The sequence below is a fragment of the Excalfactoria chinensis genome, chromosome 26 (genome assembly GCF_039878825.1).
Source record: "Excalfactoria chinensis isolate bCotChi1 chromosome 26, bCotChi1.hap2, whole genome shotgun sequence".
Taxonomy (NCBI): Eukaryota; Metazoa; Chordata; class Aves; order Galliformes; family Phasianidae; genus Excalfactoria; species Excalfactoria chinensis.
In genome coordinates, this window is record NC_092850.1 from 1,367,890 (window position 1) to 1,392,240 (window position 24,351).

Below are 24,351 nucleotides of genomic sequence, written 5' to 3' on the forward strand. Positions count from 1 at the left end.
CGGGCCGTGCGCTTCCTGGCGGCGGCGACTCGGCGGAAACGGCGGCGGTGGTGGCAGCGGCCGAACGGGCTGCGGGTGGGCTCCGTGTTTGCCCAGTGTCACCGCGGCGTCCCGCCGCCCGCTGCGTGTCCGTGATCGGCCGGTCGGTACAAGGGGCAGCATGTCGGTGGCGGGGCTGAAGAAGCAGTTCTACAAGGCGAGCCAGGTGAGGCACTGCGATCCGCGCCGTCCCACACTCGGTGGTATCCCTCGGTGCTCACGGGGGTTCGTTACCCCCCCCCCCCACCTTCCCTACCGGCGTTCTCCGTCCGGTAGCCCCGTGCTAACAAGCCTGATCTCCCGTTGTGCCCCAACGTTCTGCCTTGGGACACCCCAGCTGCCCCCCCGGTCTGTGCTGCTTGGTCAGACCCTTTATCCCCTCACACAGAGCCCGGTACCCGCTGTGGGCTCCATTGCCACCCCCACTATGGGAACCCCTAGGCTGATCCCCCACTGTTGTAGCAGTGGGTCTCAGCACCTCTGGTTCAACCCTTCCATTGCCATTAGGTGCCCTCCATCTCTTCCACGGTGGAGATGAGGCAGTGCTGGAGCTCTTCATGCCATCAGCGTTGTGGTGATATAAGCACAGAGCTGGGTAACATAGTGGCACGGTCACCAAAAAGGGACTTGGCTCCAGCACAGCAATGCAGAGATCTATGCGGGTTCACTTTGAGCTGTGTGGCAAAGAGCTTCCGTCCCTGTGCTTTATATTAACGGCTGAACACAGTGGGATTTTAGGAGCTATGTGTTAAAGGGGAAAGGGAGAGCGTGTTCCCCATGGACCTCTCTCCTGTGGCCTTGGGAAGTTCCCACTGCTGTGATAGCATCTGGTCTAGGAGAAGGGTTTTGTGCTCAGCAAAGCAGAAGCACAGCTCCCCACCTGCGTGTGTTTGTGTCAGGGCACGGCTCTGCTTCTGTTTGGGAAGGCTGTCAGAAGAGCAATTCTTAGCAAGCAAAGCCTATTTGTGCCTCCTGTCATTACAGTACAGCGGCGCTCCTGAAATTTGCACTTGGATTTGGTGGGGTTTTTTATGGGTCCCCCCAGTCACTGCTTTTGTGCCCCTGTTTCCAATTGAAGGCAGATTAATGTCCCACAGATCCACCAATGGGCTCTGCTTCCCATAGTTTAAACCCTTCTAAAGCTCAGTCTATTGCTACGTGCATTGGTTCCTTTCTTGGCCGTGTTTATGCAAAAGCATTTTGCTTAAGCAGCAAAGTAATACATTCCTGAAATCATCCCCCACCCCCTTTGTTACAACAAGAAAACAAATCCCTGCATCATTCCTCTTCTTTTTATGACTTCCATGGGGGGAAGATTGTGCTGGAAAGGAATTGTAGGAAGACTTTCTTAGCACAGATGTGCAGTGTTGTTACAGCAGGGCAATTAGAGGTGAAAGCTCATGGATGAGTCAGAAGTATCCAAAGCTTGGATGCATCTTCCTAAAACATCTGATGAAACTTTTCTGGGGGGGAATTACTGTAAACTGAAGTGAATTCATATGTGTTCTTTGGTGTGTGTTCTTTGGTGGGTGTTTTTCTTACGCATGCCATGTTTTACTTCTCTAAAGGAACCAATCTGTTTGCACATGGAAAAGCTGAACCTTCTGCAGCTCCCTTGGTGAGCAGCAGCCCAGTGTCCAAACTTGGTGGCCCATTCGTCTTGCTGTGCGTGCATGCTCGTATGTGCTTGTTTTGAGCACTTAGCTTGTGCTCCAGGAGTATTGCAATGGGAGAAAAGGTGTGTGTGTGTGCGGCTGCATCTTGGGTTCTCTTGCAGCTTCTGCTGCTTGCAGGGTTTTGGAAGGTGATTAAAACCAAAGGAGCCGTTCTGCTGGTATTTGCAGGGTTGTTTTGCAGGATCTAGAGAAGCAAAGTCATAAGGATGGATCCTGCTGCTGCCTTCGTGGTTCCAGTGGCTGGACCATAGGAAGGCAGCCACATTGCAGAGGTTCTTTGTCTGGAAACAGGAGTGACTGGTTCTAGCTCTGCCCCTTTTCTATGTTCTCCTCTCCTTTCCCTTTTCACCCTTCTTCCCTTTCCCTCCCCTGGTCCCACTCTTCAGCCGCTCCTTGGCTGAAGCAGGAGGAGGATTAGCTATTTTTTGGCTCCCATAAAGGTATTAAATGCTGCCAAAGCCAAACATGTGGAAGATCTTTCCTAAAACGTTGTGTTTTGTTCCACTTCTGTTATTAATTGAAGAAGAGCACAGCCAGGACTGAAGCATGCTGGGCCCTTCAGCCCCGGCTATGGGGATAGAGCTGGGCATTGGCTTCTGCCTCACATGCAATAGAGAACCCACAGTACCCTGCAAAAAGCCATGCTTGCAATGCTGCAAGACGTGAGCTTGTGCATCCAGAACAGGTTTTGCTAGTTCACAGCAAAACGTTCCTTTGGAGAGAGGAGAGAAAAAAAGAAAAAAGACGGTATAAAAATAAAACCAACCTTTAGAAAACGTTCTCCCGAGGGGGAGAAGCAACCAAATGAACAGCTTGGAGCTCCAGCAGCATGAGCTGGGTGCAGCATGGCAGGCTGTCATCACCGTGGTCCACTGCTGGCCTCTCAGGTATGCAGGGAGATGCAGAAACCTTCTGGTGCAGAGGTGGCTTCACTTGCACTGTTTTCTTTTAATACAAACCAATTTAAGTCCCGAAGTGGAAGATTTAATATCTGCAAGACTTGCTGTTAACTGCAAGTAATTTGATACACTTTGTGCATAAGCAGGGCAAAGAAATACGTCTGTGCTGTTCCTCGGTGAACCCAGTGCCAGGTGTGTGTATGTGCGGGTTCCTTGCTGCTCTCATACAGAACAGCATTGCTCCCTGCGTCAGGTGGGTTATCTGCCACTGTAGGGACAAGCCCTAAGGGTGGAGGCACTTGTGCTGTGATGTGGCACTGGTGAACGTGTCCCCTCCCTCTGCCCGATAGCCTTGTCCCCACTGGGGCTTGCCAGCTGCTGGCATTCTGTGTGTAACAAGGCCCTTTGCACAGAAATGAAACGTGTTTTTGTGCTGCCATCGATCAGCAGCTTGCCCTGATGGCTCAGCATGGGCTTGGATTCAACCCAGGTGGGTGAGTGGCGTTGCTTTTTTGCCCCATGCTGTTGCTCAGCCCTCAGTGCCACTGTCACATTGAATGGGATGTGTGTGCTCTGAGCAGACCAAACCCAAACCTTGCTCGTCCTGCTCAGGCTCAATAACCAGAACAGCATACGAATTCTTGTGCCTGCTGGGCCTGAGGAGCTGCTTGCCAGCCGCCCTTCTGCTTGCAATCTGCCATGGCTGCACTCGGTGACCATGCCAAAAGCTGCAGCGTGTAGGGCAGCACAGCAGCCTCGTTGCTGTAGGATAACATCCTCTTCCCTTCCCGGGGTGTTCAAAATGAGAACAGAGAGTCCTGGCCCAAGACAAAGACCAGCAGCCTCCCCCTCTGTGTGCAGAAGACAAAAGCTATTTTCTGAGAGGGGAGTGCTAATTAACTCTACCAAGCCTTTAACATACACGCTTTTTTTCCTGGGTTTGCTGATTGCTCTCGAGGCTCTTGAAGGTATCTTTGAACGTGACTGCCTGATCTGAGGGCCTGAGTTGTGCTCTTTGGCCCATGACAGTCATTTCACTCCAGGAACAAAGTGGTTCCTACACCCTGTATGTCTGCAGTACGTGCTCACTGTTGCGAGCAATGGGTGAAGGATCAGCTGTGCTCAGTGTTGAGGTGCAGTGGCATCTGCATAAAGGCCTGAGACATGAGCCTGGCCTGGACAAACAGCACAGGGACTCCATGGGGACCAGGAGAGGGATGGCATTGCTCTTATTTTGTCTTTCTTCCTCTTGTCTGGTCCGGAGTGAGATTTCCTTTAGTTCCCTTTGGGTGAAGTTCTTTCTGTTGTGGCTTTGTGCTGTAGTTTCGGATGTTCTTCTTCCCTCTCCTGTTCCCCACATTATACCTTTTAACAGTTCCCTTTTTCTTTTTATAGTTAAGCCAATCCTTCTAGCACTCTGAGGCTTTCTCCCCCAGGCAGGAGATAGCTCTCCACTCATTTCCTTTGCTCTGTTTGCAGCTGGGCTGCTCTGAGTGTCACAGATGTGCTGTACAGTTCAGGGTCTCTTGCTGGAAGGGAAATGTGCTGCTCAGCATGCAGGATAACCTTTTATGCTGGAAACAAAACCCACAGAGGCCTATTTCCCTGCCCTGCTGGTGCCCTGTCTTGCTGCAGACGTTTTGAGTTGTGCTTGCTTTCAGATGGAAGTTGTTCCCACACTGCTAAATGCTTCCACACCTGGAGCTCAAGACAGCCATTGCAAGAGCTTCAGCCACCAATAGCAGATGCAGGATGTGAACTGCAGGGCTGAGAGCAGTGGTGTCAGGACAGCTGTGTCCCCAGTGCTGATGTGCTGCAGCCTTATGGACATAGGATGTGAGCAGAAGCACAGTGCCAGCAAGTGGGCACAGAACCCCAAGACAAGCCAGGCTGTGCAATGGCATGCAGATGTCGTATTGGCTTTTAGTGAATCCTTCAGAAAGAGCATGAAGACACCCGTGCTTTGCCTTGAAGCTCCTACAGGTCAGTTCAGCTCAGAGCTGAAGGAAATACATCCATACAACCTTCAGTTCTGACTGTGCGTATACCAGCTTCTCTCAGCAAACCTGAGAGTGAATGGGACTCAGGGAGCAGAATTGCCTCTCCCTGTTCTCACTGTAATGCTGGTATAATGCCTGCTGCTACGTCTAGCTAAAATGACCACGTGCAGGATATTGTAATAGTAATTTCCTTCCTTTCTTGCTTGATTAGTCATTGATGAAATACTTGGCATGGCAGCATTGTTCTGCCGGTTAATCATTGTCAGAACAGCCCCATGAACACACCAGTTCTCAGCTTTTCTCAGTGTTGTCCAGCCTGTCTGGAGGTGCAGGTAGGGGATGGTTCGTTGCATCAGTTATGTTGACTTGGCTTTTCTCACCCTTTTGGGATTGCTTTCACAGCTTTTAGGCTCTCATCATAATGAAAGCTCTGATTCTTGAAAGGCAAAGACAGAAAGCAGAGGTGGGAAGCTCTGGCTCCCCCCATACCCTGCTCGCTGTGCTTCCCTCCTCATTTCTCATGTTAAACAGAGCGCTGTTATCCCATGTTTACAGCTGGAGAATCTGGGACACGGGGAGGATGCATGATTCAGAGCTGTGGGGGAATCGTGTGGCACCAAGGATGCTGATTCCTCATTGTCACCTCAGCCTGTCTAAAATTACCTATTTGTTTAACTCTTCTAACGGGTTAATCTGAGGGTGAAGTATTGAAAGTGTAAGACAGAGCTGAGGGGGTGGTGTTGCTGGATGCAGTGGAAGGAAATCCTTCCTCCTGCTTCGCCCTGCCAACACTTTCCTCCTGGGAAAGAGCAAAATGGGGGATGAGATCAGGCAGCCCGCCCTGTAAAAGCTGACTTATTCCTTTAGCACATTTGTTGTTCTGTCTCTCCCTCATTCCACCATACGCCAGGACTCACAGCCCTATCCAGCAGACCTGGAGGGACATGGACCCATAGCGTGGAGGTGCTGCTGCAGGAATAGAGCGGTTCACCTTGTTTGAGATGCAGAAACACTCATGTAAAAATGAATCACAGCTGCAGGCTCTGTGTGCCTTGGGGGGGGCTGTAGCCTCTTTTGCAGAAGCTGGTGTATGCTGAAGGGAAGAGGTTCGGTCTGTGCCCCTCAGTAGATATCCATGCTCATTTATAGGTTCATTGGGGGGCTGGGAAGAGTGCTGAACACTGGCCTCACCTGTGCCCTTCCATAGGCCCTGAGTCTCATGGCAACTTGTGCTTTACCCATTTGATGTGTACAGTATGTGCCACTGCCAAGCAAGATGCCAAACTGCTGGAAATGAAGAACAAAAACCCTCCACCCAGAAATCAAGTAAATCCATAGTTTAGAAGGTCTTGGGTTTGTAGCATCAGCTCGTCTCATTCACATGGAAAAGCACTGATGCATCTGGACATTAATGCTGTTTCATAAGAGCCCCGTGCAGAGTGCTGCTCTGCTGTCGGCCTATTTGCTTGCTGGTCAAATCCTGAGCGGCCCTGAGCTGGGGGCAGGTGAGTGACATCTGTGCAGAGCTGGGGCAGGAAGGGAAGGACTCGTGCTCCTCACTCTACATCTGCCATGCAGCATCACATTACTTATAACGACTGTCTGTGTGACATGGCTTAGTGCAAGTTTCACACACACCCCTTGGCCTCTCCCTGTGTAAAAGTAATATATATATTATTATATATATATATATTTTTTTTTTCAGAAAGAAAGGTTTCCTCTTCCACCTCACCCCACCCATCCCTTTAAACTGCAACCCCATCACTTTCAGGTTCCTGTTGACAGGAAGCAGCCGTGCTGGGCGGTCAGGGCTGCATGGCGGCAGCCATCCAGGCTGGAGCTGTAAGCAAGCAGCTCCCTGGATCCCCTCCAGCAGCAGCATGGCTTCCACCTGGAGCTGGGGGGGGGGTCAAGACCTGCCCCACTGCTCCTCCTGGTGAAGGCATAGAGCCTAGATGCCGTGCTCATCCCAGCCTGTGCCACCGGCTTCATCACCCACCCACAAAGCAAATCCACTGAGTAAGGAGGTGCTGCTCTTACCAGAAGGATTTTTTTCCCCTCGTCTTCACTACGTACTGAAGTGGTGGAGCATTTAGCAAGCGCTACATTTGGTGCTGACGTGTGGCTGCACATGTGCCTCTCTTGGGCACTGGGCAGGCACAAATCTGCAGCACCAGATGTTGCTGGAGCCTTTCTCATACGTAACAAAGCTCCTAATTGCATTGGATGCGTTTCCAAGAGCAAGGGAATCTGCACTGTGTTTAAACAGGGTAATGCAATAGGGGTTTCTGATACACCTGTTTCTCTGGCTTCAAGGCAGAAAGGCTGAAGTGGTGCATTGAAAGTGTAATCTGCAGAGTGAAAGCAAACTGCAGGAGCCTGACCTGGCTCTGCTGGCTCCCCACGGCCTTACAGATGTCACTCCCCCTCTCCTTTTCCTTAGGATGCTGTGCTGGGCTGTGATAACCAAGCCCCTTTCCTACTATTCACGTTAACAAAGGAAAACGTGTGTGTATGAATTTCTGAATTCTCTCCCTCTTTGATGTTTGTGTACACTGTGATAGCTGTAGTTCTCATTTGGCCATCGCTGCCTGTGTTAAGGGGGGGGACTCTGCACGTGTCCTCCTCTGCTCCCCTTACAATTAGGAAGGGGGGTCATTACCTTCCCTTTTACAGGTCTGAGCTGCTGCTGAGGTCTTTTCACCACCCTTTTTGGATCTGGTCTGTCCATGAACCTGACTGCTGATCCACCTCATCGGCCTCAGTACTCATTAACACAGTCACCATCTGAACCTGCATACAGGGGTCTGAACCCCCCTTACCTCATTGCTCAGCGTGTCCCATCAGCATGGCTTGGGTTCATTCATCACACTGACCCTCTGTAGCCCCATTCCCAGCCCTGTGACATTCTTTGGGCTCTGCTGTACTGGAGGCTTTTGCTTGATGATACCATTCACTGCCCTGTGCCCTGGGGTGTTATTTTTCTTGTGTCTCAGTTTTCACTGGAGCAGAAATCCTGTCTACTTCTTGAGAACCCTCCTAGCAAGCTGCCTCACATTTGTTGTGTTTGGGACCTCCGGGTGTCATAAACCCTCCTTCTCCTTTTTTCCATTGCTTTTCATGAAATCCTGAAGTCCCTGGCAGCAGCACAGACAGGCTGCTGGTTGCTCTGCTTTGGCATCATCAGGACTTTGCTTCTGTCTGACAAAAGAGACGAAAAGCAAACTCCGGGAGGCACTTGAGCACTTTGTACTTGTTTTTGCCCTATCTACTGAGCAGCTCCGAGTGCCAAATGGCAGCAGTCGCTCGCTCTTCTTTGCCCCTACGTCAGAGTTCTGGTGGAGCTGCTGGGAAGTGATTGCTCAGCAACTTCAGGAAAGTCAGGCAGTGATTAACAAAGGCTTTGGGAGATAGGATGTGGGGAGGTTGGGCAGGAAATCTGAATGCAAGGCAAATATTTCCCCATTTCCCCTCAGTTTACTGTAGCCATGGCAGGTGGGCGAGGGGATGAGTTGCACAAGGGGAGAATTGCTGCTGCTTTTCCCCGTGGTTTTGTTTTCACTTGTTTGCTTGACCCAGTTTTTATGAATTCTAGCTGAGTACAAACCATGTCTCATTTGGTGTAAAGCATGCGAGAAGTAGCTAATAACAGGAGCAAATGTGATGCAAGGCCTCGTTGCTGACTCTTGGGAGGTGCCTGCTTTCATGTGGTAAGCCTGTGGCAAGTGTCACCCAGAGCAAGAGGTAAGGAGCGAAACTTCTCTCTGGTGCCAATCTGTTCTCAGGGCAGCAACGTGCCCCTTGTACAAGCTGGGATCAAACACTGTCATCCAGCTACAGAAAATGAAAGGATGAATTCCCTGAGCAAATAGGCAGCGGCTGCATTGCACTGGCCTTAGCACTGCGAGTGAGACCTCCCGGCTCCTGCTTAAGTTACGTTTTCTAATTCATGCTGTCCTCATTCCTCTAAGCCCATCTGCTGGATGGAGATGAGTCATTCGATAATGCTTTGAGTAGGTGATTTGACAGGTGGCTCCCTAGAAAGCTGTCTTTGCGTATGACAGCTCTTTCCTTGTGGTTCCTATATGATAAGATTACAACCTGAGGTCACTTTGAAGGCATTTTGCTAGGGAAAGAGAGAAAGGGAAAGGGAAGGAAAGAGCACAGGGCAAAAGGCAGCAGGAGAACCTCTGTATGTGTTTGCACAGGTTCATGGGCGATGCTTGGTCTCAGGAGGGAGCAGCTTTTCCTGTACAAGAAAAGAACAGTAAAGGCAAGAAAGCCCAGCAAAAGATTGAAGGCTGGTTACTAGAGTGAGAACATTTATGTGAGTAGAGAGATGGGATGAGGTAAGTGGCAGGTGGAACTGTCAGGTCCATATGCCCAGAGAAGTGAGATGAATAGCAGGACTGATGTTAGGAGCCAGCAGCAGTGACTCACGTGGAGGGGCAGGGAGGTGAGAGCTTCTCCTGCTGTTTGCCTTCCTCTGATCTGCTTTTCTGCAGCCAAACTGCTGCTAACCTGTTCTTGACAGTAGGCAAATCACTTCCTCTCATTCTCTTTCCTCTTCTCTGCTTAGAGAGCTTCTCTGTCATGAGAGCTTAGGGACAGCGCGGGTACTTCCTGGGTGCTGGAGCAGAGTGTGTTTCAGGAATAGCTTTTGGGGTTCTCCAGCCCTGTTACTGTCAGATCCCACAACAGGAGAGTGCAGCACTGTGGTTGAGGGATGAGACCTACGTGCTGCCAAACTGTTCTAAATATACATTGCAGCAACAGCGAGCTGTGTTGGCTGAGTGGAGCTGTGAGCACCCCGCTGCCTCGTCCTTTGTGATGATGAAGCTACTAGTGAAGACAACCAAAAATTACACTTAATTCCAAGGAGCTGTGCCTCACTGAGCTATTGCAGTGGCTTTATTTAGCTCCCACGGGCACAGCTCACAGCAATATGCAGTTATGCACAACCGAAACTCCTCACCAGCAATCCCAGCACTTACAGCTGTGTTTCCCTTCACTACATCTCTCTACCAGGTATTTTGTGTTGCACTAAAGCCCCTTTCCTTTGGGATTCAAAACACGTACTGCACTTTTTTAGTTACTTTGCGGGCTGTTTTTTTTTTCCACTGAACTTGCTCTTTTCTAACGCAGGCAGTCAGGGCAGAGCTGCTCAATCAGGGCAGAGCTGCTCAGTCAGGGCAGAGCTGCTCAGTCAGGGCAGAGCTGCTCAATCAGGGCAGAGCTGCTCGTCTGTTTGCTTGTCTGTGGTTTTTATTTCTCAAAAGGGCACTTTTTGCTGAGGCATGACGCTGGGAGGGTGGCAGGGAGGAGGGAGAGGGCTTTGGCACGTCAGCATTGGGAAGGATAATGTTTTCATTATAGTGTGGGCAACTGCTTTGAATGCTTTGATTGCGTATGTTTGATACGTTATAAATAGCACTGGCTGTTTGCTGAGGGGAAAAAAAAATGCAAGTTTTATAAGAAAAAATAGTGGTTTTTTTTTCACATTGTGCTTGTTTGAGGAAATTATGTCCTACCTGAAGGTTGAAGAGCAGTGTGTCAGACTGGGATGTGTGAGGTCCCTGTGCAGAAGTTGCTTATTGGCACAGCACTGACCTCAGCCTCCGGTATCCACAGGCTGGGCAGCCAAAGACTTGCTCACCTTTAGGACCAATGCTGCACATCTGCCCTCTGCAGGATCTTGAGATGGAAGGGCTTCACCAACCAGCACTCCTCAGCTGCAGAAGGTTTGGATGGTGACATCTCCCCACTTGGTTTTGCCTCTATTTTCATGTTTGATGATTGTACCGTACATTGATTTCCACTTTTTTCCTACACATCTGGCCTTCCTCCATCACCAGCGCTGGCTGGGTGCGATGCAGCAAGGCTGCAGTTCAGCACAGCACATCCCATTGCTCTGAGCTGCCTCTCATTGACTTTGGGAAGGTCCACATCTGCTGCTTGCAAAATACCTTGATGCTCTGTGCTCCTAAATACATCCACAGGCACCTGCTGTGCGGAGAGATGCACCGGGCACAGCCTCATGTCACCATCTCTTTGCAGGAATGTTAAAGGGGTGGTGCTGCAGCCAGCAATGAGGGAAGTGCAGCTTTGGAGTGGGTGTGCCGGGGTCCTACTTAATGCCACTGAGATCTGTTTAGGTTTCAGTGATGGCGTGGGCAGCACCAGATGCCTGCTAGGCCTGTCTGATTCATCGGGTTTATGTAAGGGTGCACCAAATGATGAGAGCGTTGTTGGATTGTTAGTTATTTATCACAAGCTCATCCTGGGGTTGAAGGGCAGTTGTGTAGGTTGGATGAAGGAGTGATGGGCTTGGAGGGGGCTGGTGAGGATGAGGAGGGGTGCATGGAGTTGTGCCTGTGCAGCCCTCCCTCATCCCTGGGGTTATGTTTCTCTCCCACTCTCTGCTATAAGAGAAGCCCTTTTCCATCCTGTCCTTCTTATCCTTCAGCATACACAGATCATTCCTTCCTCTCCCTGTTGCCAGGCTCCTGTTGCAGTAGTTAGCTAACAAAAGGGCTTTCATTTCTGAACATCTTCTACCATGCACAGCCCTTTGGTAGCATTGGAACGCCAAAGGTAAGGGTGATAGTTTGACTTCCCATGACTCTACAAAGGAAGCCCCATTGAATCAATCCTTATTAAAATGAGGCTACAGTATCTGCAAAATACACTCAGGAGCAAAGAGACCGACAAGGCAGAAGATGGGTGCTGTGCTGTGGACGTGTTTGCTGGGTGGGATCCATCACTGCACCCTGGCACAGAACCAGAGCCGTCCAAACAGGACTTGCAATCACCGCACCTCCCTACGCCCTGAGCTCAGGTCAGAGCTGTCTGGGCCATATTTTTACTGCCAGCAACCCTTTAATTATACACAGGTGTTGCTTCTCTGCTGGACTGTTTGTGCACCGTCTGCTTCATCCCTTTTTCTGACCCTACGTCTTGGTGGTGATGGTGCCAGGTAAACAGCCATCCTGTTTTGAAGCTGTTTTATCTCTCCGATCTGTGACGCCCAACCGTATTGCCTTGTGCTAATATTTGCTCTAGGAAGCACACAGCTTTGGCTGCTGTGCAGTGCAGCCCAGGGCTTTTGCGCTTCCACTGTGTCCTGCTTCTCTCCACTGAGCTGCAGCACTGCCTCTTGTAGGCTTAACATTTTGCTGTATGCCCTCTCCTGGCTTCCAGTCTGTGCCCAGTGTCCCTTGTACTGTCACTGGGCACCACCAAACATAGCCTGACCCCATCCTTCTGGCCCCCTCCCCTTGGATATTGAGTAGTACTGATCAGATCCCTTCTCCAGGATGGACAGCCCTGGGCTAACAGCAAGCTGGCCATGTCCCTGGCTCACATCCCTGCTGGCAAAGGAGGAAACTTGCATTAGTTTGTCCTCTTGCCTGACAGATTTGGGACTGTTGGGATGGAGATGGCACACAGTCCCTCCTTCTTTCCTCCTGAAATGAAGCCTCCTAGCTTAATTAGAGCCAGCAGGGAGAAAACCTCAGTCTTATTCTTCCTTCACAGCAGGGCACCAGTAGCATTTCTTGGATGTCAAAAGGAGGATTAAATTAGTCTGCAAGCGAATTTTCCTCCTTCACATCTCTGTGCTCTCTGAGAGAGTGCTAAGCCTCCAAAATCACTGTGGTGATCACCGTGTACAACATGGCATGCAGTCCCTGATTATGGCAGAGCTCCCCATCAGAGGCAGTATTTGCAGCTTTCTGGGCTGCCAGTCTGTGGGTGGGTGGAGAAAAGCAGGGATGGAATTACTCCGCTTCATTGTACTCTTCTCAGGTTTATTGCAGAATGAAAGACCTTTCTGGAGGTGCTGCTCTGGGCTGCGTAGAAGCCCCTTTCTGGCCACGGAGGCTGCATGACGAGCTGTCTTTTGGCATGGAAGCACAGGAGTGGGTGGTGGCAGCTGGGAGTGAGTGCCCACACAGGGTCTGGAAAGCAGAGCAACCGCTTTGTGGTTTATTTTCCCTGCTCCAAAGAGGAATGTGTACTTCCCCAGCTCAGAGCTGGCAGGCTGTGTGTGCTGGCACCCCAAGCACAGAGCAAGGATCCAAAAAAAGCAAGAATTCAAGCTTTGGTTGTTTGCCCATCTGCAGGCAGCTCTGCAGTGATAACATCCCTTCAAGCCCCTCTTGCCTCTTGGCACACTCTTGCTGAATCCATAGTCCTGCACTTCAGGTGCTGGTGAGGTCAGGAGGGCTGTGCTGCACCCAGAAGTGTGCATGGACCACTGCGGGGCTGCACACAAAGGGATGAGTGAAGATCCATCTGGGCGTACATCTGAAAATGAAATCCAGAGCTGAGAGCTGGACTGGGTGAACCTGGAGAGCGCTGACCCATTGCATTCCCCCAGTGTTTAAATGCCCAGGGAAACCACAGTGATCTCTTTGTGAAACATCTGAGCTCCTCTGCTCCCCCAGAGAGAGAAAAAAGCCCTTACCCAGGCAAAGTGAGGCCCTAAAAGGCTGCTGCCTTCTATCTCAGTTCTTTCAAACTCTTGCTCTCAAAGGATATTTTGGCCTTGGGATGATTTATGCTGCTGTTGCTCAGTGCAGTGCTGTCATTCAGAAGAGCTCTGTGCTCTCTCTGAGCCACTTCCCTGTAACGCCTGCGTGCCTTGAAGCTCTCGGCAGCTGCAGATATCCATCCACTGAGGCACGAGGAGCATTTCAGCCATAGCAGTGCTCAGCCTAGCACCTTGGTTTGCAGCTCATCGTTTGATTTTGGGACTAAGCACTGCCCAGTGAGTGCAGTCACACGGAGCTTATGGGGTATCTCTAAGTGCATTTGGAACTGGATGCTTGCCTAAGGAGTTTTTTTTTTCTCCTTGTCCTCTAACAACTAAGGAACCACTCTGAGTCCCCATGGGCGCCACAGGAAGCAAGACTTGATAAAATCAGGTATTTGATGTTGAAGTAAACAAACCTTTATTGTTCGTCCAGAGCTGGAGTTTTGACTACAAGCACGAGGAATCCTGGCAATGGCCTGTAGCAGGCATCAAGAGCTTGGGAGGCAGCAGCCATTTCCTAGACCACTTTTGATGTCTGTGGAGGTAATTTGGTGTGCACGGACCCATTTCGGGGCCTGGCAGTTGCTTGTGGATGTGTTGCTGGTAGCTCTGGCCAGTCTATTGAACCCCAGGTGCTGCCACTGGCCTTGCCACAAGGGAACGGGGCAGGGCAGGAGATGTCCCCCTCCATTTGGGTTGCATGGAAGGACACTTCTTCAGTTGGATTTAATAAAGCACTTTTGGCACACGTCTTTCAGCTCAGGAAGGCGAATGGTGAAGCTTTGGGAAAAAGTCTTTTCTTACACTAAATGGCATTTTGAAGAAAGCCCATCAGCCCTTTGTGCAGATAGCCAAAAGCAGCCCTGCCTTTCCAGCTGTGTCAAACACCTTGTGTTCACTTTGTTTTAGAACAGACGTCAGAGATACCTCGATAATTGGATTCGAACGTTTTCCTGTAGCTTCTGTAAATCTCTTTATCCTTCTCTTTAAAAAAAATCTTGAAATACAGAGCCCTAGATCCTAAGCTCTCACCATCTGGATCGCAAGGAGTTGTGGTTTAAGGCTTTGAGTGGTTCTTTCTGAGCATTGTTCTTGTACTGGCTGCTGCAAGCAGAGTATCTTAATTCCCTGTTTACTTGCATTTTGCCTTGTGTGAAATGGAGTTGAGAGACAATGCTGTTACTTGCCTTTTCCAACAAGTGTTGGTGTAGGAGCTGTGATTATGAATTTAAAGAGCTTTGTAGCTTCTGCCAGGTGGGGAATATCCTGCCTATGTCTGAAGGCCAAGCTGTCGTGCCTTGGGAGGGTAGGGGACATTTAGATTGTTTAATGGGGCAGTGTTAGCAAAGAGCCACGTGTTGTTACCGTGCTTTGGGCTGTTCCTACCAGCTCCTTTCTCTTGCAGGTGCTGTCTGGACCACCCCTGTTCTCTTTCTGTCCCCAGGACTCTGTACCTCTCTGCATGAGGTAAACAGACACTACCATGCCTGATTCTTCCTGCCTTGTTCTTTTTCTGCAGCTGGTCAGTGAGAAGGTTGGAGGGGCAGAAGGGACCAAACTTGACGATGACTTCAAGGAAATGGAAAAGGTGAGCAAGAGATAGGAGAAATCCCTAATATCACCCATGTAAACCTTCTGTGACCTTGCCAAAGCCCTGAGCTGATCTTCACTGCTGCTGGATCATCTTGTTTTCCTACAGAAAGTGGATTTGACCAGCAAAGCAGTTACAGAAGTATTGACCAGAACAATAGAATACCTGCAGCCAAACCCAGGTGAGTGGTGAGACCTCTCCTGTCCTCTGCCTCCCAAAGAGGGCAAGAGGGAAATAGGCAGAAGGTGCAGAGAGACCTCAGAGAGAACCTTTACGACCTTGAGGTGTGCCACCAAGCCCACATTTGTTATCAGGTATGCTGCCTACCTTTACCTGGTGTATGCTGGGCTGTCCTGTACGTTTCCTGTGGCTTTCCTAACTAGCTGAGCCTGGTGAGGTCCTACCCTAGCTCACAGGTATTTGTGAGCTAGGTATTGCTTTGTGATTGTAAAGCCATCTCGACCAGTAATGTATTTCTGGGCTGTAAGACACTGCTGTTGCTGTCAAACAGTGAATAAAATAGACAAATCTTTAACCTTGGATCTAGGAGAGATCTGCTGGGGACCTATTTTTACCAGGGTGTGCAGAAAAAATATCATCTCTGGGTTGGGAAGAGTCGGTTAGATTTGTAACCACCACCTCCGGAGCCTGCTGCCCCGTGTGTTTCCAGGCAGCTTGTTCAGAGAATGCTCCAGGGACTATGGGAGGGCTGGGGAAACTCCTTTGGCCTTCACCAGTTAGCTGTAGGGATCTATATTTGTTTGCTGTCTTGGAAAAGAAACTTTACTTTTTGTAGCAAGTGATATTTCTGGTCGATTATGACAATAGCACTTCTTGGCTTTGGGAATCACTTAAAAAAAAAGAATTGCTGGCAGTGGCCAGCAGCTGCTGGCAAGTCCAAGCAATTACAAACACGGCTGTGGCTGTTTCTTTGCCAGCTTCCAGAGCCAAGCTAACCATGCTGAACACAATGTCGAAGATCCGCGGGCAGGTGAAGAACCCTGGCTACCCACAGTCAGAAGGGCTGTTGGGGGAGAGCATGATCCGCTATGGCAAGGAGCTGGGCGAGGACTCCAACTTTGGTGAGTGCCCATTGGGGCTGCTCCCTCCAGGAGCGTGCAAATGAGACAGCAAAGTGCAGTGCCAAATTTCCAAGCTGTTCCTTTGGATTCCTGAAGGGCTCTATGACCCTTTGTATCACTTAGCAGCATGTGCCTTTGGTCCAGGCCAGTAATGAGTGCCAGATCTATAGCAGTCTCAGAGCAAATGCATGGCAGCAGCTGCACCTCATGTCTTAAACCAAAACCGAGGGCAAAATCCACAGCTCACTGCTGATGTCTGTGCTGTCAACAGCCTCTCTGTACACTGGCCCTTCCACTCAGGGAAGGAGAGAGCAGAATCCATGGGTACCAAATCGCAATCAATGACATTAGGTTTAAGTCCAAAACCTTTTAATACTTATTGAATACTGGGATAAGCTTGCATGTGAGAAAAACTATCTCTGTGCTTTAAAACTGAGTGTAGTGATGTAGAGACTGGACTGAGCAAGATGAGGTGCTTTAATATGCAATAGAGCTCTGTAGCCAAGAAATCTCTTCATGGGGTAACTTCTCATAATCGTGAAACAAGCCACGTGTGACTTGCAGGCCTGAAGGGGGTGTGAAGCTTTTTGATGACATCAGTCTTAATCCAGCGAAACATCAGCCTGTCCATGTGACAGAGCCAATACGGTGCACAGCTGTCTGATGGCTTCCAGTGCAGGGAGGAGCCTTCTTGCTTCAGGAAAATTACAAAGCTCTGGCTGCTCTGTGGGAGTGATGAATTCTCGAGGGTATCTCTGGCTGACTCAGAACTCTGTATCTCTCTTGGCTTGCAGGAAACCAGCATTATTGCAGTGCAAAGGGGAAGGAAGTTTTTAGAAGGACATAGCAAACGTGGCTTCCTTTAATAGCCTCTCTTTACAGAAGCACTTAACTTGATGCGTTTTTATTTTGACAGGTTAGCACCATTGAAATAATTCTTTTGCAGATACTCTGTTGTATCCTTTTTTTCCACCCGGACAGCAGACTGGTGGTTTCACTTTACTCTCCATTTCATTTGCATTGTCTCCTGTGCTGATGTAGTGTTGAAACGATTGGTTTGCCAAAGCTGCACAGGAATAATTTAATCTATAAATGGTTTCCACTGGAATAAAAAGCCAGGACTAAAAATGCTTTGCAGCAAGGCTGTCTGTTTTAACTGTCATCATTAGAGGGAGCTTTAGAAAAGCTAAATAGGTTTCAAGAAGCGACTCTGAGTTCTAACTCAGAAAGCGGTGGAAAAAGAGCTAAGATTGGCCAGGTAGAGATCCAGAATGAATAGAAGGCTGCAAGTTTGTTGTTGACACCTGGGGACACTTGAGAGGTTGATCAAGAGTGCTCTGGGCTTACAAACCCTCTGAACAAAAGGACGGCCTGGCTCAGTCAGGCCAAACGTACTCTGCCCCCAGCTTGTGCTGCCAGCAGTGCCAAGCAAGGTTAAAGCAGCGCTCAGCCAATTAGTAGCCCAGGGACTCCCCGAGTTAACAGAGCTGTTTACAAAATACCTTTCCCTTCCTCTGTGTAGTTTGTAGAGATTGTTCCTTGTTTTCGGGGGAAGAAAATGAAGCACGTTGGTGAAGTGTCTTTTGCGGAGCTGGCACCAACGCGCCATTGCCTGCTGTCACACCAGTCAGCACTCCCTGTGCTCAGCTCAGAGAGCTGCTCCATATAGAAACGTGGAGGTTTTTGACATGTGACAGAACTTGTACACGCTGGGTGTCATGGCAGAATGGCTCTGCATGCAGCTACCACAGACTTTGGCTCTATTTAACAGGCTGGCCTGTTCTCCTCCTCCCTTTCTCTTCCTTTTCTCACTCAAAGGCGATGCGCTGCTTGATGCTGGGGAATCTATGAAACGATTGGCTGAAGTGAAGGACTCGCTGGATATTGAAGTCAAACAAAATTTTATTGATCCCCTCCAGAACCTGTGTGACAAAGACCTGAAAGAGATCCAGGTAAATGCCACGGTGTTGTCTCTGCTGTTCATCTCCTTAGATTCTGGCCTCTTTTGGCTATTAGTGCATGTAACCACTTGCTCCATCACAGTGGGAAACAACACGGATATGCACAGGTATCACTTCTGTTCCTCTGCATGTAATGTGCATTCTCTCTCCAGCTTTGCTAGTGTTTCCTCCCCTGCTCGGTGCATTTAGCACTGTTGCCGCTGCTGAACACAAACATTCAGTTGCTTCCAGTCTCTGGCTCTTTCCTCTTTTTCTTTACTGTTCATAATCGTCTTCTTCCCAGCACCATCTCAAGAAGCTTGAAGGCAGACGCTTGGACTTTGATTACAAAAAGAAGCGACAGGGAAAAATCCCTGATGAGGAACTGCGACAGGCCATGGAGAAATTTGAAGAGTCGAAGGAAGTAGCAGAGACCAGTATGCACAACCTCCTAGAAACTGATGTAAGTGCACCTGGACTCCTTGCTGCCCCTGGAGCTAAGAGCTGGGGGTGGGTTGTGTTCCATCTACGTGAGGGTGCCATTGGGAATGAGTTTGGCCAGGTAATGCAGCACCGTTGGGAGGGATTCGACCAGCTGGGGAATGGAAGCATTGAGGGTAGGAGACAGTGGCCTCCGTTCTGCTGAGTCTGAGCCAGAGTTTTGTCTCTAATACCTGAAATCCCAAACTTCATCCTCGTTTCCTTGAGGAAGCCGTCCCTTGTGCACGTTCCCCTGTGTGATCTCAGCCCTAGTGGGAATCTTCTATCAGCAAGGGAAAGCCATTCATCCTGTCTTGGTGTGATTCTCTCAGATTGAGCAGGTGAGCCAGCTGTCGGCCCTGGTGGATGCTCAGCTGGACTACCACAGGCAGGCAGTGCAGATCCTGGATGAACTTGCAGAAAAACTCAAACGCAGGTGAGTCCTGGGGACTTTGGGCACTCTGTTATCACAGCCATGAGCTCTGCATGGTACTTTTCCTGTAAATACCTGGTTCATTGTCTGAATCTGCCCCCTGGTGTTAAAGCCAGTTCTTGCAGTCACTGCAGCTTCGGTCCAAACCTCGTTCAGATCAGTGATGGGCACATTCTAAAATACAAAACAACGTGTCTGTCCCTGCTTAGCTGGTTTGAGCAATGCCTGAATTGGAGTGTGCAGTTCCCAGGGAACTTGATATTGAATTTGGCAGAGGAAGGGTGGATATGCAGTGCACCCTTAATGCCAGTGCCCATAGCTCCTTGCAATTTGGGCCTTGACCAGGAAGTATCTTTTAGCCAGACCTGGGATCAAGTAACCGTGCTGCTGGAGCAGATGGATCAGATGTCATGACCTGAATGTGCCTGTCGCCTACTGGCTTAGTGTCTTCGTGCCATTAGTTTCAGTTGTAGTTAGGGAGCTGGAGTTCCTGGTGATTTCTGCCCTGCTGCTCTTCTGTCATAGAAGAAACCACTGAATGGATGCCGTGTCTGGTTGGAATTGAGAAGAGCTGGGAGTATCCTACCACCCTGAGCTTTCAAACTGCAGCACGAGTGTCCTCTGCTGGCCTGAAAGCAGTGGTTGCCTGAGCTGCCTCTACAGCAAAGCCTAGGGGTGTCATCTTCCAAACGCTGAGTTGTAGGTCTGAGTTGGAGGCAACTGAAATTTATCCCTCTGTGGTTGCAGGGGGTCAGTTATGTTTGCCTTGCCTAGCTGAGGACATAGGAGGGAACGCTTTGTGTTCTAGCTCTGGTAGCATCATGCCTTCTCCAAAGCATTCACACCAACAAGGAAGATGTACACTGATCTTCTTAGGCTCGTTTTCACTTCAATTTACCCACATTTCTTTTGATTCTGACAGAATGAGGGAGGCCTCCTCACGTCCCAGGCGGGAATACAAGCCCAAACCCAGGGAGACATATGACCTTGCAGAGAGTGACCAATCTAACGGAGGCTTCTCTTGTGCTCCCACCCCTAGAGTCTCAGGTAAAGTTGTCCCATGTATGTCAGCGTGCACACAGGTGTCTCTGGAGCAGTGTCCTGGGGATGGAGGGGAACTGCTCTCCCTGACAGTTATGTATCTGATGTGTTGGATGTGCCTGCACAAGCTGGTGGCTCTGAAAGCATCTTAAATATCTCTGGAATCAGGCTGTTTTCTCTTGAGGCCCAACAGCCTTTGTTTTCTTGACTTTGGAGAAGTCCCAGCAGAGCCTCCAGTCTGAGTCACTGACTGATAGCACCCAGTCAGTGACAGCAAGGGCAGAAAGGCAAAATTAAACATCTCTCCCTCCCCATCTTCCATCACGCTGCATTTGTCCCTCCCTGGTCCCAGCGAGGCAGGTGGTTTTCTAACAGCATGCAGGATGCCATGTTTCTCCTAACAGAACCTCCCTTTGGGCTCTGCCTTCCCCTCACTCCAGTTCCCATTGTTTTAAGCATGTCTCTTTTTGTTTGGAAGCAGCTTCCTCCTCTTTCCGATACGACAAGCCGTCCCGGGCCTCCGTCAGGAGTATCCGTGAGTTTCCTCCCACTGCACTGCATGATGTGTGACCACCTCTTCCCACCCCTCCTTGCTCCTCCTTCCTTGACACTGCTTCTTGAAGCCACTAATACCCCTGTGCTGAGCCACTGTGCCCGGCCAGCAGAACAGCTGAGCTAAACATCACCTCTGCTGAGGCCCAAATTAACCCAACCATGCTATTTTGGTATTTACCACCCTAAAGCTTTTGCTCACCTGGATGAGTTGTATTAGCAACCATCATGCAGGTACGTCCTGCTTGAGACCACAAAGATCAGGAGATCTACCATGAGATATCAACCACCTCACTCCTGTTTACAAGCCACCCAGCCTTGATTTGTCCTGCTCCTGCTGCTTGCTGTCCTCTACCCTGCAGCTGGAAACTGGGGACAGAGCGGGCAGTGCTTGGGTACATGATGTGAGTTTTGTGGTGTCTGGCAGCAAGCAGACTCAGATGGGTTGTGACTTGTAAGTCCTCAAGCTGGGCCCACAGGTTGACTCGAAGGGGTTCAGGGGCTTTCATTGGGGTACAGGGGCAGGCTGGATCTCTGTCTTGGAGGCATCAGAGTGGGGCAAGCAAGGGGCTTGTGGTACAGTAGGGGGTTAGGAGGGCTTAAGGAGCCTGGAAAGGGTTATATGCTGTGGTTGCGGGGCCAGCTTGGCGTTTTGAGAAGTTGTTTCCAAAAGGAACCAGCTTGGCTGCTGCTTTTGGTGCTTTCTGAGTTCTTTCTAATGCTGAGTCCTCTCGTGCTGTGGAAGTTCAGCAGACCAGATGTGCTGGGCCTCCTGTTCTGCCATTCCCCCTGCCCTGTTTGGAAGAGCCCTAGCACAGAGCCATGCCAGGCACTGATCAACAGGGACCCTCGGGTCTGTGGTGGTCTGTGTTAGCTCAGCCTGCTCTCAGTAGGATCTCTACAGCTGCAAAGTTTAGTGCCTGCTCTTCTCCTATTGGAGTGGGGGAGGGCTCGGGGAAGGTACAGTGGTTGGGACTGGGCTCTGGGAGTAAGATATGAAAGGAGATGTTTGGAACAAGAAGGCAGAGGAGGAGCTAGTGAGCTAAAACCCATCAAAGAGTTCACATGATAATGCTTTGGTAATGCTTTACCATCCTAGGGGCAAAGCTAAACAAGCAGCTTCTCCCAGGCAGGACAGAGCCCCCAGTACTCATTCATGTCACTGGGGCTGTATGAGTCCTGGCTCTGGCAGACCTGATGGCCCCATATGGTGTCTTGGACTGGAGTGAGTGGCTGGCAGCCAGCTGTGGGGCTGGGGCCGGGCTGTAGGCAGCCAGCTCACCCCTTGTACGTGCTCTCCCTACAGCTCACCTGGACCAGCCCTGCTGCAAGGCACTCTTCGACTTTGAACCCGAGAATGACGGTGAGCTGGGCTTCAAGGAAGGTGACATCATCACCCTGACCAACCAGATCGATGAAAACTGGTACGAGGGCATGATCAATGGCCAGTCAGGCTTCTTCCCACTCAACTACGTGGAAGTGCTGGTTCCACTACCTCAGTGAATTGGCATCTCTCCCCGTTCCTCTCCACTCGTGCCCCCACACGCAGCGCAGGGCCGAGCCTGCATTCCACGTTTGTCCTGACACTAGCAGCCCTCTAATGAGGTGGGGAGAGAAGACACGGCCATTTCCTATATCATCTCGGGGTGAGTTTGCCACCAGGGAACAAGCCGGAGGGGTCACACAGCCCTATCCTGGAGAATATGTTTTGTCTTTTTCGTTTGTTTTTTTTTTGTCCTTCTGGTGCTTGAACTTAGGTACTTTATGAATCCTGCCAGGTTCTTCCCAGTCTGTATGTTCAAGCTGGGTCCTAGGCCTCTCCCTGTCCAGTTTTTGTCTTTCCTTTGGTCCAGCGTCCATATGAACTAAGTTGGCTGTGCCGGAGAGCTGGGGTGCACGACCTTCATGCTGAGTGTTACCCCAGGTCACCTAGGGCTGAGCAGCCCTGAGCCTCATGGAGGGGTGAGAGCTTTGTCCCTATTTCAGCCATGGTGTGGGCATCTGCCCCTGAACACTACCCACCTCCTCTCAGCCCACAGCCTCTGCTCATTCTGACACCCAGCTGCTGTGGGAAGGGACTCAGCTTCCTCAGCATCCCAGAGCCAGGGCTCAGTGGAGGAAGCACGGGGCAGAGCAACACTATGACATAGATGGAACACTACACCAGCTCATGGCAGTGCTGAGCCCTGCTTGGAGCTCTGAGCTGTCTTTCCCCTCCCTGGAGACGGGCAGAGATGTCTGATGCAAGGTGCTGGTTCTCTGCCCTCTCCGTGGCATGGCATGGTTCAATTCCATTCTGCCCTGGAAGTGTTTTAAGCTGGGCTGCTTCTGAAGTTTGGGCTTTTCCTGCTGCAGCCTCTACCTGCAGAACTGGGGGGTGACTCAACGGGCAGCTTGACTGCAGCCCAGGGTGAATATGGGAGAATATCTCAAGTTGGAATGGACCCATAATGATCATCCAGTCCAACACTTGGCTCCAGACAAGGGAGGCAGATGATGGCTCCTGCCCGTGGCAAGGCAGAGCAGATTGCAGCATGGTCCCAACCAAGATCCTCTCACCTGCTAGCTCTGTGCTTGTTCTCCCCACCAGCACCCCAAGAGGCTGAGCTGCAGTCCCTCTTCTTGCTCACTGGGGCTGTTTGCTTTGGACCAGGTTAATCCTCACGTGCCTTTCCTGCTGCCCCTGCTCTGTCACCCCCCATGGCCATCTCCACCCATCGGGAGAAGCTGCTCCCTGGGCTCTGTGACCCTCAGCTTCTGCTCCCTACAAACCTGTTTGGTGGAAAAGGCATTTATGTCTCTGCACCCCCTTTTGCCCTCCTGCTCCTGGCTGCCCTGGGTGCTCCCAGCCTCTTTCCCCATGCACATTTTGGAATGGGGCTGGGAGCTACAGTGCTCAGCATGTCCCCAGCCTCTGGGGGAGAGAACACGGCCCTGCCTTCTGCACCCACAGCTCCTGAGCTCCATTCCTTCTTCCAGTGTTCATAGAAAAATGGTTTCCCTGCTCTGGGGGCCTGGCACTTCTGCTGCAGCACTTGGCAGGGCTCTGGCACTGCATTTCTTGACCAGCACCCTCCTGGCTCATGCGTGCAAGCCTAAGCTCCCTGCCAGCCCCACGCTGCAGCTGCTCCATCTCCTGTTACATTTACACAGAACCTTTTTAATGTTTTTAACCATGCATGTCGATGGACGGCTGGTCCCTTGCCGCACTGTGGGCTGGCCCTCATCTGGCACCGGTGTCTGACCCTCCCTCCTGGTGCAGGATGTGGGAGCACACGTGGTTTTCTCCCCCTGCTCCCAGCAGTAAAGGGGGCCAAAGGGACTTGATGGCCTCAGTGCCCCATCCCAACCCCACTGGGGGCTGCAGCCATGGCCCAGGACTGCTGGCTCCTGCTCAGGTGGATCGAGATGAGTCTGTCAGCTGGGGACAACCTGCAAGACCCTTTTTTTTGTAATGGTTTCTAAAGGGGAAAACAAACAAACCAAGTAAAATCCCACAGATCTCAACTTGTATCTCTGAATAAAAGTATTAAGTGTTTTCTTCTTTCTAACGGCTGCATCCTCTCTGTGAAGGTGAGAATCCCTCCCTTGGGGCTGGGATGGAAGTGGGGGATGTGAAGGGCTGGAGGAGCAGCCGTGGAGGAGCATCCAACCCCTTTAGAAGGGCAGCCTGATGGGCTGCGGGTGTCCCTGTAGGACCTTTAAAGGCCCCTTCCAACTCTATGCTTCTATGTGCTCAAATGGGCGACTTCCAGCCAACGGGCCGTGCCTGCGGGCTGCCAGACACACACACACGTTCCAATACACATTTATAACATATTTATCCCTTATTTCCATGCCAATACACGTATTTATCCCTTATCTCCTCTCATTCCCCTATGGGTTTCCCCCTATGGGGCAGCTAAAAGGGCTGTGCTGCCATCAGTCCTTATGTCCAAGCTGTGGGGGCAGCGCAGCTCTGCCTTCCCCAGCCTGAAGGTGAAGAGCCAACCTGGAGCCCTGTGTTCTCTATGGGGTTCGGAGCCCCAAAGCAGAACCGAACCGAACCTCCCCCCCCACCCGGTACCGGCCAGGCTGAAGAG

The 24,351-nt window shown here is 50.7% G+C and overlaps 1 protein-coding gene across 2 annotated transcripts; it reads left to right on the top strand.

Annotated features, from left to right (window-relative positions):
• The first annotated feature begins 9 nt into the window (after positions 1-9).
• Positions 10-23,815, top strand: SH3GL1 (SH3 domain containing GRB2 like 1, endophilin A2). 2 transcript variants are annotated; one of them, XM_072357442.1, is made up of 10 exons: positions 10-205; positions 14,670-14,738; positions 14,850-14,922; positions 15,680-15,823; positions 17,642-17,775; positions 18,068-18,226; positions 18,576-18,679; positions 19,599-19,723; positions 20,199-20,252; positions 21,576-23,815. In XM_072357442.1, the coding sequence occupies exons 1-10, from the start codon at positions 161-163 to the stop codon at positions 21,770-21,772; spliced, it is 1,104 nt and encodes a 367-aa protein (XP_072213543.1). In that variant the 5' UTR covers positions 10-160; the 3' UTR covers positions 21,773-23,815. The 2 variants fall into 2 exon arrangements, with proteins under 2 accessions (XP_072213543.1, XP_072213544.1); XM_072357443.1 differs by lacking the exon at positions 20,199-20,252.
• Positions 23,816-24,351: the final 536 nt, after the last annotated feature.

Coding starts and splice junctions, on each gene's coding strand:
- SH3GL1 (XM_072357442.1), top strand. CDS start 161: ATGTCGGTGGCGGGGCTGAAGAAGCAGTTCTACAAGGCGAGCCAG. Junction 14,739..14,849: donor ACTTCAAGGAAATGGAAAAG/GTGAGCAAGAGA, acceptor GTTTTCCTACAG/AAAGTGGATTTGACCAGCAA. Junction 19,724..20,198: donor TCCCACCCCTAGAGTCTCAG/GTAAAGTTGTCC, acceptor GTTTGGAAGCAG/CTTCCTCCTCTTTCCGATAC.